Consider the following 13,185-nt stretch of genomic DNA (forward strand, 5'->3'; position numbering starts at 1 on the left):
ATGATATTAGCGCGTAAGGGGTGAAGAAGAGTACTCGCCAGTGATTGTGGAATAGGTGTCACACGTGTGAGGTAAAGGTGGAGAGTATTGGAAGTATGATGATGAGCGCGTGGTTTTGTTCGGTTCGAATTTTAAGAATAGCTCCGTATTATCGGGAAATCGGCGTACAATGTTCGAAAAACGTAGAACATTTTACGGGGTGCTTAAGGTAATGACAGCCTCAGACATGGAGCATCGTTATGCTGATATCACGCCATGAGATGTGACTGTGACCTCTCATTATGTGAGTTTTTCAAAATATGAATATCGTTTTGAACCGTTTCGGTAAAATTTAATTTGAAACAAGTTAATTTGATGTAAAATAATATCTTTTTTAATCCGGATTAGTATTGTTTAGTGGGATGGATTTGAGAAAGTTTTTATTTTATCATCAAACAAAATACAAGTATGAAAATACGAGAAAAGGGGAGAAGGGGAAAAATAAGGAATAAGAGTGTAAATATTAATTTAAAGAATTTTTTTTAACATAAAAGTAATAATTTTTTAATTCAGATAAATATTGTTTATTCGGATGGATTTGAGAAAAATTTTGTTGTTTGGATCTATTTATAAGCAACGTAATAGGGGTATCACTAGATGAAGAAAGGGAGAAAGAATATTTATAATGAAAAAATGGTACAAAATTCAGTCAAATTGGAGTGATAAGAAAAAATTATCTTTCATTTTATATGCATATAAATATTCTTATACAAGTGAAAATGAATCATTCATAGAAGTAGAAGAAAATTGAAAATAATCAATTAGCTATTTATATAATCGATTATGTGTTAAAGTGAACATAATTAATTATACTTGAAACAAAATTGATTATGTAATTTATTTTAAAACATAATCAATTATACAAGCAGTTAATTGATTATGTTTGTAATGAATTATATAAGTCTTATTCTTAACTATATTGAAAAATTCAAAGTATAGGTAAAACGATACCAGATTTAATGTGGTTCGATCGCCAACTGCAATCTGCATCCACACGGGTAACTATTAGGTTTTCATTTTGTTACACACCAATTACAAGTACAATGATCTCTTTAAATAGAGATAAATAAAGATAATAAAGGAACACATTGATTAAGTTCACTCACTAAAACATAGTGTTTACTCCGCCCAACCTAATTGGTCCTAACTTTATACCCAACAATATGGAGAAGTGAAGAACCTCGATGATATAGATACAGAAGCTTGGAGTTTCATAATCTTCACCTAAATAGTGCAAATAGTCTCCATCCCCTATTTCCTTTAGTGATTTGTTTCTCCATCCCTTAACCTATGCTTTTAGGGTTCCTCTTAGCTTTCTCTAATCTTTGATTTCCTTTTTATTTTTCTACTTAATAAAGTTTAAGATGTCTATATAGCAGTATTCTATAAAAATATGCGCATTCTATTATTTTTATTGTTTAAAATGTTACACCCACTTATAAAGGGTTTTATCCATAACTACTTTTTTCATTGTCACTTTTTGTTCACCAACGAAAAATTAAAAAATTATGTATTCACAAAAATGTTTGAAAGGTTTTGGATCTATTTTAAACTCTTAAAATTGTTGTTGATTTCGGTTGGAATATAAGCAAGTGTATTTATAAAAAGTATTATGATATCTAAGTTAATGTTCAATACGAAGCAATTGAGTTTAATAAATATTGTTTAATACATATATTTATTTTGATTGGTGTTTTTATTAATAAAGTCGTGGTGAATCTTTAAATTAAAGTAGGTTTTTTTTTTTTGTTATCTTTCAAATTTTTAGTGAAGTTCCGTATAATCTTAAAATCTTAATATTATCTGCGTAACTTTTAAACTTTAACACGATTGCACTATAGTCTCAAATTTGCATGTTAAAGTCCAAAAAAATAAATGAAAGTGGATTAAACATTGACTAGGCTTCCCTTTACAAATGTATCTTCACTTTGGTCTTTCCTTGCAATAAATTTGAGAGGTTGCTTTCTTATCACCAATTGATTGCGACTCATTACCTATTTACTATGTCATTTGCCAAACTCCTTTCCTTATAGTAGCAAATTTCATCATTTTTATCATATTTAAATATATTAAATTTGAATCAATCTCATTTTAAATTATTTTTTAATATTTTATTTGAATAAATTGATTCAAATTTACTAAATTATAATTTTTTTATTTTAATAAAATATTTTAATTATTTACTATCAAATATAAAAAAAGTATTTATATATCAAATAGTTAATACTTCAAAAATATCAATATTGATTATTTTTTATGTCACTTTTCGGTCATAGTTCATCATTTCTTTAACTATAATACTAACAAAAAAAAATTATCAATTGATGTTAACAAGATTATTTTTAGTTGACGTCCACCATAATTATTTAGGCTGATATTAATTAGGGTTATTTTTATGATGCTGATTATAGGAATTTTTATGTTGACTTATCATTCAACATGCTGACAAATTTTCTCAATTAACATTGATAAAAAATAATTCTACTTAGTCTTGGTTGAAAGTTTTTCCAATCAACATTAGAAAAAAAATCCTAACAAATAACTATAGATAAAAAATAACATTTATATTGATGATAAAAAAAAAATAATCAGCGCAAGCATCAACCATAAAAATAATCACCATAGATGTAAATTGAAAAAATCTAGTTCATAACTCAAATAACAATGATCTATATCAATAAAAAAAATTAATAAAAATAACTCCTAGAAACATTAATAAAAAAAATCTTAATCGATGTGAATGGAGAAGTAATCCCTCCCTAAAAGAAAAAAAAAATAATAAAAATTAAATAATGTAATTAAAGTCTCATAAATTATTAGATATTCTTACAATATCTAACATTTTATATTCATTACCATATTAATTACTAAGCTGGAAAGCTAGTCAAAAACTAAAAAAATTAATTAATAGATATAATTGAAAGTTGTTAAACTAATTTATTAAATTGTAAAAATTTGAGAAAAGTAATTATTGAAGAAGATAAAAATCTAAACAAAAAAAATATACATATTTATATAATATTTTATTGTGTAAATTTATTTAATTTTATGATTAAAATTAATTTTTAACTCTTGAAATGTTTTATTTATATGTGAACTGTTTTAATTAGTTCATTTTTTTCATATTTATATTTTACTGTTAATCTTATATTATACCTTAAAAACTTTATTCAATCAAGTTTAAAAGTAAGTAAAGATCATATATGCTTAAGTATACTATTAAAAAAAAGAATAGGAAACATAAATAACTCTCTTTGAAGTATAATATTTAGTAATAAAATAAAATTATAAATAATATAATAGCTAAAAATAAATAGTATAATAAAAAAAGGAGAAGGATAAAAGAAAAGAAAAAATCAAATAAAAAAATTATTTTCCTTGCCCAAAAATATTAATAAGAACATGTAATGAATATTTGAAACATAAAAAGGCGGAATAAATACAAAAGTTTAGAAACTAATGTGTTAAAAAATACTACTTTAAGTATTATATAAGAAAAACGCTATAAAGTATTACAAAACTAAATTATCGAACACTGCTAACTAGATTATATAGATTTTTTAATTGGTAAAAAAAAGTTAGACACTATAAACAACATTAAAACTCTAAAATCCGTTTTTTTTTTTTTTAAAACTACCTATTGGAAAAATCAGAACTAATTTTTTCTCATTGGTATAGATACAAAATGGACATTTATAAAAGCAAATAAACAAACAAAAGAAAATAGAACAAAATAGAATAATGACACGAGAATTTTTGACATGAGAAAACTTTCTCAAGTTGAAAAATAAAAACTCATGGGACCTAGTCCAGAAAATGTCTTTAATATGAAAGTAGAATTACATTATTGTTTCTCTCACTTTGTGAGGATACCACTTAATTTCACCCCAAGAATGATGAAATACAAAATCTTTTTAGCATCTCACTACGATTTCTAATCTCACATTATGGTAGATATTTATTTTCTCATTTCTCTCTATGTTGTTCTCCTTCCTTGCTTGCCTTTCTCTTCCTCATAAGTTTTATTTGTATGGAAAATGAAAGAAAGACTACTTCATAAAGAGATAATGGATAATTAATGTTTGTCGCATTTTCAAGATACCTTGCAAATAATATCTTCAACTTTCTAGGCTGAGTTTCAAAGTCTTCAAAGAGATATAGTTCTAAGACTTTGGAATGTCCATCATTGAATATACTCAATGGATATATTACCAATATAAATTGGTCATGGACTCCCTTTAAATTAAGGAAGGATTCTCAAAACCATTCATAATTGTAATTAATACAACACCAAAATTATTGGTTTTCGTCTAATCTATTTTGTCTCTTTCTTTTTGTCCTTTTCAATTTAATTTGTTTTATCATAAATAATTATTGAAAAAAAACATTGATTTGGACTCGTTGTCACTTTGTAAACATTTTAAACACAAGTACTTGTGAGCTAAATATTGAGATGATAAGACAATACAATTATACACGGTATAACTTCTCGATTTCAGACATGTATACTTTAATCGATGACTATTTGAATGTTAGAAACTCATCTTGAGGGATTTTTTACTAATCTCATGTTTGCATATGGTAGGTCATTGAATCTAACTTATGAGCATAATTCTTTAATCATAACTTTGGTAAGACTCTAATTATCAATAAATCCAATGTTATAAATAAGATTAGTGTAGTTGAGTTTATTTAAGTTTTATATATTTTTTATTGATAATATTGTATTTTTAGTCACATTAGATAATTTAATATTTATCATACTAAACAGTCTAATTAGACTAGACGCTTCAGTGTTTATATGTAGACTTAATTGAAGAAAACACCTCAACAACATCAAATGTGTAATGAAGACAAGAGTGTAAAAAGAATCTGATGTGAATATCTTGGATTAGACAGTAAAGGAAGCATATATCACATTGATGCACAAGTTTGATAGTAGTGTCTACTGATGCGAGTGGGCGTGATCAAGCAAAGTTCAAGTTGTTTTTGTAAATATAGACGGGAAACGAAATCTAAGTAAAAGAATTAGAGAATAAAATTTACAATATCTCAAAAACATAGTGGGAAGCTAATCAGTTGGAAAAAAATAAGAAGAAAGATAATTGCGACAAAACAGATAACAAAATCCAAAATTTCTGAAAAGTTGAAAACTGAGAATTCGTGAACAATGTATGAACCAAAATGTAATTTTGAGATCCATACAAATATCAAGGAGATTGAATTTAATTAAGTCCCACTTTGGGATAAGTTCATAAAAAAACACCAACTTTTTCTTAAGTTTTCCTATTATCTTCTTTGTAATTATTCCATTATGGAAGGGTAAATTTTTTTGGGTTGATTGTTTTGTAATTTTACAATGAATTCTGAAGTTTCTATTCAATTTTTAAATTTTATATAGCAAATTATGTTAGACGATATGATCTTTTTGAATTTTGGATTTCGTTAAGGAATTGTTTTTAATGTTTGTTGAGAATTCAGTTTTTTTTTAATTGAAGTTCTTTGTTAGTTTGATTAATTCAATCTCTTGTTTGCTTAATTTAAGAAATAGAAGATAAACATTCTATGAGGAGATGCTTGGAAACAAATGAGATACCAAATACGTCAATAAATGTTTGTTTTGTTGATAAGTTTTGAATTTAATTAAAGTTTGTTTGATTAACTTCATCTCGGTGTAAAAATTGAGGGAATGATAATCTTATAATAACCAATGACATTTTCACTATGAACATAAAATTCAATATGTTCTGAATTTGTTCAATCACCTACATTATTTTTTCTACACAATAGTCTTACTCTCCCATTTAGTTTATTGTTCTTAGAACTTTTATTATTTGCAGATAAATTTTGAAGGTATTAGACTGCTTAACAATGAAATGACTTTAATTTGATTGTGAAACAAGAGCGATCACTAACCCATTAATTTCTTAGAGAAAACTCTCTCAAGTTTTCTTAACAGTTGTCTTTGGAATACATATCAAACTCTTGCATTACTCATTCACATACGCAGAGACACAACATGCTGTATGCTGCTGCATATATGGTAAAGATATTCGAACTTCCTCTAATCAAAACTGAATTCTCATCAAAGTGCTATCTCCTTAATATTTTTGTTCCAAAACAAACCAATGCAACCTTAAATAAACTAAGCTTTTCTTATATTCATAACTTGAAGTTGAATCTAAAGGGATATAGATAGGAAAAAAGCATAGAAGATGTTGCATTATGAAACTGGAGAAAAAAATTGACAGCAGGAAACAAGAGGCATATAGATAGACCTTATATAGCACTCCTTTTAAGTTATCAAAACGGTGAGAGGACACTGAACCCAACTCAACTGTAGAGTGTAACCATCGTTATGTTCCTATTACTCCCACCAGTCAGTACCATTGAATTGTGCTCTCTTTACAGTAACCGTATGCAAATGTAAATATATAATATGCATCTTCAAACTGTGTATGCTTGCTGAATTGTGTCTACATCAATCCCCTTCAGTTTCAAAACTGATTCTACATGACCCTTTAGTGTATGCAATTCTCGCAGCCTGCAAAAACAATTAGGAAGCAACAGATAAGAATTTAACTTAAATGCACCTGCAGTGACAAAGCTTATATGACTTTTTGTCACATCAGCAATGTTTCTCTACCTTGCAATTTCGGCTCTCCTTTTAGCTTCTTCAGCCATTTGATTGAGTTCATTGAAATGTGTGCGCTCGGTGAACATCTTGGTGTCAGGTGGCTGTAATCCATGCAATGTTCTTTGTGCATGTGCCCATTGAAGTTCCCTTTGTTCCTTTCCAAAGTCCTTTTGTCTTGTAAATGCAATCTACATGAAAGAAATACGTGAACATGGAACCAAAAGTCCAAGGATACAAGTAATAACCATAACAAATCTCAACTTACCCTTTGCTCGATCACAAGCTCCCAAGCCCTCCCACTCAAAGCATATCGAATTAAAAACTTGATGGGGTCAAGTGGGATGTAGAATATTATGTTATATAGCCATATTACACCAGCCCAACCCCAACCTATGCCTTCAATGGCAGCAAAGCTCCAGTTCGCATATACCGCAATCAGTGTAGCAATCTGCCAAAAACAGATCAATCACTTGAACCTTTCATGTGATTGCAAAAATTGTAACAAAATAAATAAATGCTTAAATGGCTTACAAGCTGAGCAATGATGAAAGCTGTCACAAGCAAAATACCAGGACGTTCAACATAGGACCAACCCCGAGACCGAGTCACAAATATAAGGGCCTGACTAACGGTGCTCACTTGAAGATAGATTGCAGAGGCTAGTTTTCGGAAATCATCATGAGCAGTTTTCTCTAGTGTAGAGACTCCAAATACTCGCTGCACAAGTGGTAGGTAAGTTAAATCAATGAACCATCCAAAATCATCAAGCCAAGGAATAAAATGGCATTGACCCAATTAATTAGGAAACATTAGATTGTAACACTCAGTGAATCATGAGATTCATTCATAGGATAACAGATGAAGTTACATAGCATGCATGAATATGAATGACCAAATTTAATTAAACTAAAGAACAAACTAATGACAGTCAAAAGATGTACCGGGAAGAAATCAGTTTTGTATGCTGCCCAAAAGAATATGACAGTCATCATTGCCAAGTAACTTCCAAGCACAACGCCAGTAGTAAATATCTCTGCTAACTTCCAGCTATCAGGCAGAGGTGATGGTTTTACTCGATCTTTTGAAATTGTCATGATAGTACCTTTAATGTCATAGAGACCATAACATTAACTGCGAATGAACTACAGACAAAAATGCAAGCTGAGGGAGAGAAGAAACAACTAACCATCATTTAGAATGGCTATAATAAGAACCATAAAAGGTGGAAAATCAAACTTCCATATGAGAGCTAGTAACATGAAACCAAGCTGCAAGCATGTCAAAGATGCAAAACATAGTAAGAATATTGGACCAATCCCCAAGACCTATTTCGTCAACGATGACACCTAAGGTAGAAAATATATTCCAGAGCTGCAAGTTCACTTACTACTATACGAATTGTAATTGAGACAGCATAAATCTGCATGAAATAATAACAAAATGGGTCAAAAATGGGTATTATAAGCACCAGTGTAGGGCCAAGTGCACTAGGCCAGAACAAAACAAATTTCCTCAAAAATCAATAGAAATTATGATGAATTACTGCAATGGCACAAGTAACAAGTGATTAAATAATGATGAAAAGTTCAATTGCTCACTGTATAATTTTTCATTCTCTGGAAGATAGCTCGGCTTGTCAACACTGCACTAATAATAACACTAAGGCCAGGTTCTGTTAAAACAATATCAGATGCACTCCGAGCTGCATCAGTTGCATCAGCAACAGCTATACCAATGTCGGCCTTCTTGAGTGCAGGTGCGTCATTCACTCCATCACCAGTCATTCCACAAATATGTTTCCTTGCTTGCAAACGTTTCACAATCTCATACTTGTGCTCTGGCCAAATATTAAATTAATATGAGAAGATAAACGTATATTGCTCAATTACCCCCAATTGATAATAATCTTTCATCCAATATATGATCACCAACAGTATTAAAAAAACAATCAACTGCAAACATACCAGGAAAAACACCAGCGAACCCATCTGCTTTTTCAATCAGTTCATCAATGGGTAAAGCTGATATGGATTCATCCTTGTCCTGTCCAAGCAATGCAGATGAAGGATACATATTGGTACCCATTCCCAACCGACGGCCAGTTTCCTTCCCTATGGCTAGCTGATCCCCTGAAAAAACAAAGAAGAAATAAATGAGATCACGAGGTGTGGACATGTTGGAAATCAGATTCATTTTCTCCAAGTGCATAATATTGGAAACAGCACGTTCATAATAACATGATTGTAAAGTTAAACCCTTCAGTTCCCCATACAAAGCAAAATCATTACTAGCATGTTTGTTTTGAATCAATTAACTCTTGACCAATTCACATGATAAGTTCACTCGCCCAAGAACATTTTCTGAATTACAAAAACAATTAGTCCTTTTGTCTATATCCAAAAAAACATACAACTTCTTGTTCCCAATATTTAAATAATTAACTATCTATAAAGATTGAAGAAAAGCGATTTAAATGCCACAAATACAAGAAACTTAGGGCTTTGATCATACCTGTAATCATTTTGACATTCACTCCAAGGTTAAGTGCCCTGCGTATTGTTTCGGCACTGTCATGCCTAGGTGGGTCAAACAGAGGCAAAAGGCCAATAAACTGCCATGGGCCACCAGGACTCTCTTTCTTTCCATCTGGGACGTCCTGTATAAAATGGAGAAACCCAAGTAAATATCTAAAGCACAAAGTACAGATACATAAATTAGTCAAGTGTCATGTAATCGAGTATGCAATGAATCAATTACCTGGAATGTTACTGCAAGGGTTCGTAAACCACGTTCTGCAAATTTATCTATAACGGCATGAACTCTACGTTCAATGTCTGATTTATTGTGTGCAAGATTAAGGATCTAGCAGTCAAGGGAAAATTGTACAAATCAGAATGAGAATAAACAAGACTTCAACAGAAATTCATGAGAACAATGCCACTAAGTACCTGTTCTGGTGCACCTTTGCTTACTCTATGCATTTTACCATCACGATCAATATATGTCAATGCTGTTCTCTTATCAGTGGGATTGAAAGGAAGAAAATGGACTTCTCGGATACCGAGACGAGCCTTGATAACAGCAAGATAGAAAAGAAAATGAATATACAAACATGAATACAGAACAAAAATTAGATGTTCTGCAAAGGAATCATGGTGAATAACACATATCAATGACTAACCTCCTTTGGATCAGCCAACATCCCAACTATGGCAGTATCAATTGCATCTTGATTCTCAAGTCTTGAAGCTTGAGCAGCCATCAGAACAACAGTATCCACATCCACGCCTTTTGCAAAAACCTTATTGGTTTTACAAAAATAATTAGAAAATGTGCATGTGATTCAATAGTCACAGTCTCATCAGTGCATGTAAAACAATTCAGCATCCAACCTCGATAAGATTTTTGTCAACGGTAAGCTTGTTTAATGTCAAGGTCCCTGTCTTATCACTGCAAAGCACATCCATGCCTGCCATTTCCTCAATAGCTGTCATCCTCTTTGTGATAGCCCCCTACAAAAATCATAACCAATTAACCCTATATCTAGCTAATGTCCACCAAACATACTCAATTGAACCTAACTAACCTGCAGCGATAGCCTATGAGAACCAATGGCCATAGTCACTGAGAGAACCGTGGGCATGGCAATTGGAATTCCACCAATGAGAAGCACAAGAAGGTTATCAATTCCAGGGCGATATTTTCGATCTTGGATGGGATACATAACAATAATCTCAATAACCATCCCCACAGCAATTGAACATATGCAGAAGTTCCCAATAGCAGTCAAGACCTAAATAACCGGCGGCAGAAAAAAATAACAAATGAACAAATGAATTCTCTTTACAAAAACAGCATTCAGGAGCAGCAGAAAGTAGAACAAATGAAATCCCTTAGCACAAAAACAACATTTAGGATGCTGAAAATATGGTGCCTGCCTTCATGTTACCTTTTGAAAGTGTCCAACTTGGTTAGTGGTATCTACAAGGTGAGCAGCTTTCCCAAAGAAAGTATGAACGCCAGTGGCAATGACCACAGCTTCAATCTCTCCTTGTTTACAGGTAGAACCAGAGTACACTCCATCACCAGGGCCCTTTGAAACTGGCAGGGACTCACCAGTGAGAGCAGACTGAAAAAGTGCACAGCAGAGGGGAAAGCATGGTGTAACTGAACCATTTGGAATATATAACAGATATAACAATAAACTAATGATTTTAAAGGAAAATGAAAAAGGCAAGAATAGTCCACACACCTGATCAATTTTCAAAGGATCTCCTTCAAGTAGACGAGAATCAGCTGGTATAATATCACCAAGTTTAATGCTAACTATGTCACCAGGAACCAGGACTGCGGCATCTTGTTCACTCCATCTACCATCTCGAAGAACCTATCCAACAAAGACAAAAAGGAATGAAACTATGAGGGGAAAAGGAAAATCATTTGCAAAGAAAAGATTTTACAACATAAATATCAAAAGCATCAAGTATTAAACTAAAAGAAGCTAGACTTGACACCTTAGCTTTCGGAGCAAGCCGAGCCATGAGAGCGGCCGCAGCATTACCAGCATTGTTCTCCTCAATGAAACTAATTGTTGAATTTATGACAAGCAAGGTGATGATACCAACAAAATCTTGCCAATCAGGGGGCTTCCCCTGCAAAAGAAAAAATATCAAGGAACAATCAACTAATCAGAAACAAGTCACCATCATGGAAATTAAGCACTCCCAAAGCTGAGTTTGCTCAACTCACCCCTCCATTGGCAAGTGCAATTGCCATTATAGCAGCAGCCTCCATAACCCAAGAAAGAGGATTCCACATGAACCCCAAGAACTTCAAGAATTTCCTCTCCTGAAAAACACCCAGAAACATCACTCGCATCAAAATTCAAACTTTTTAGTGGGACTTATTCTACGTCTGACAAAAGGAAATTCCAAGAACGGGAAGAGGAAAGAGAAAAAGAAGACTAAAACTATGAACCTTTTTCTCTTCAAGCTTGTTGTGGCCAAAAATGACCAACCTCTCCTCAGCAGCCTCGCTGCTGAGACCTTCTTTGCTACATCTAAGATTCTCGAAAACCTCCTCAACGGGAATATTCTCCTGCATTCGACAGAGAAATAAACACAAACACCAGAAAGAAAGAAAGAAAAACAGCACAACCCATCAATGAAACCAAAAAAGGCACAGCGTGGAAGAGACTCAAAGAGACGTAGAGTGTTTCAGATCTGTTACCAAATCTACAGTTTCCTTCAACACAGCCTCCAATACTTGGGACTTGTCTCCCATGGTAAACCACTTCCTCTTCCCCTCCCAACTTTGTCAAACTGCAAACATAATAAAAAAACAGCTCAGAAATCAGCAGAAGGCGTGCACAGCACAACCAGTGAGAGCTGAGAGCACAAGCACTAAAGCATATTGCATAGTATACAAAGAAAGATAAAGAAAGAAAGAACAAGAAAAAGAAAAATGTTTGCAGTGAAGTTGGACAACCTTAATGGCTGTGACACCAAATTTTGGGATCCAAGACTGAAGTGATGTTCAAACTGCAGGTGAAAACACAAAACAACAACTGCTGCTAAAGAACAGAAGCAAGATGGCAAAAGCAGAAACAGTTTTTGCAAATGCAACTGTAAATGTAAGCATGTAGGAGAAACACAGAGTGAGTCAGTAACCACTCACAACTCATTCACCCTTTCAACTTCACTTTCTCTCTTCTTCTTTTTCCTTTTCTTTTATAGAATTTTCTTATTTTCTGTTCTTACACTTATTACTTATTATTTCTTATTTATTTGCGAAAAAAAAATCATCATAAAAGACCTGATGCAGAATGAATGTCACCCCGCGTGTTAATTAAACTGGATTACTTTTTAATCACGATTAGCATTGTTAAAACGTCTTCTCCTCTTCCATTATATTTTTAAGATTAATTGCACGTTTTATTTTCTCATTTATTTTTCAATCTTCAGATTTTTATCTGTATTTTTTTTTTTTTTAACAGATTTCATTTTCAGAGATAAACGTGTTCAGAGTAGTTACTGTACAAAGAAAATGCTTAAAGTATGATTTATGATTAGATGATAAATATAAACACCTCTTAGCATATATTTAGATCAACTTTAACACCAATGGATAATCTTTATTATTTAAATTTGTATGTGTATAAATTAAGTTTATGCATTACTTTAACATATAATATAAAATAAATTGTTGTAACACTTCATTATGATACAGTACATTAATACTTTTTTATTAAAAAAATCAACTATTTCAATTGTAATTAATTTTATTAAATACATATTTAATTGTATCACATTTTTAAATGGTTAACTTTTTATTAAAAGGCAAAGATAAGAAAATTTTATATTTATTTTTTATTGAATTTTCTTACTTTTTGTTTTTTATAAAAAAAAAATCACTTTTCTAAAATAAAAACGGTTAGACAGATGTCTTCTATTCACACACAACAAAAAATTTACTATCATTTAAATATAATATAAAATTATTTCAAAACA

At 31.5% G+C, this 13,185-nt stretch overlaps 1 protein-coding gene across 2 annotated transcripts; it reads right to left on the reverse strand.

Annotated features, from left to right (window-relative positions):
* Positions 1 to 6,180: 6,180 nt before the first annotated feature.
* LOC137820292 (ATPase 11, plasma membrane-type) lies at positions 6,181 to 12,558 on the reverse strand. 2 transcript variants are annotated; one of them, XM_068624282.1, is made up of 23 exons: positions 12,353 to 12,558; positions 12,164 to 12,216; positions 11,906 to 11,997; positions 11,654 to 11,773; positions 11,426 to 11,524; positions 11,191 to 11,328; positions 10,929 to 11,063; positions 10,626 to 10,805; positions 10,263 to 10,469; positions 10,069 to 10,188; positions 9,858 to 9,977; positions 9,625 to 9,747; positions 9,434 to 9,538; positions 9,188 to 9,332; positions 8,641 to 8,805; positions 8,275 to 8,513; positions 8,064 to 8,096; positions 7,863 to 7,944; positions 7,618 to 7,778; positions 7,208 to 7,393; positions 6,942 to 7,124; positions 6,686 to 6,864; positions 6,181 to 6,583 (listed from the first exon to the last, which is right to left on the reverse strand). In XM_068624282.1, the coding sequence occupies exons 3-23, from the start codon at positions 11,957 to 11,959 to the stop codon at positions 6,487 to 6,489; spliced, it is 2,871 nt and encodes a 956-aa protein (XP_068480383.1). In that variant the 5' UTR covers positions 11,960 to 11,997; positions 12,164 to 12,216; positions 12,353 to 12,558; the 3' UTR covers positions 6,181 to 6,486. The 2 variants fall into 2 exon arrangements, with proteins under 2 accessions (XP_068480383.1, XP_068480382.1); XM_068624281.1 differs by having other exon boundaries at positions 12,164 to 12,535.
* Positions 12,559 to 13,185: the final 627 nt, after the last annotated feature.

The sequence above is a fragment of the Phaseolus vulgaris genome, chromosome 9, assembly GCF_000499845.2.
Source record: "Phaseolus vulgaris cultivar G19833 chromosome 9, P. vulgaris v2.0, whole genome shotgun sequence".
Taxonomy (NCBI): Eukaryota; Viridiplantae; Streptophyta; class Magnoliopsida; order Fabales; family Fabaceae; genus Phaseolus; species Phaseolus vulgaris.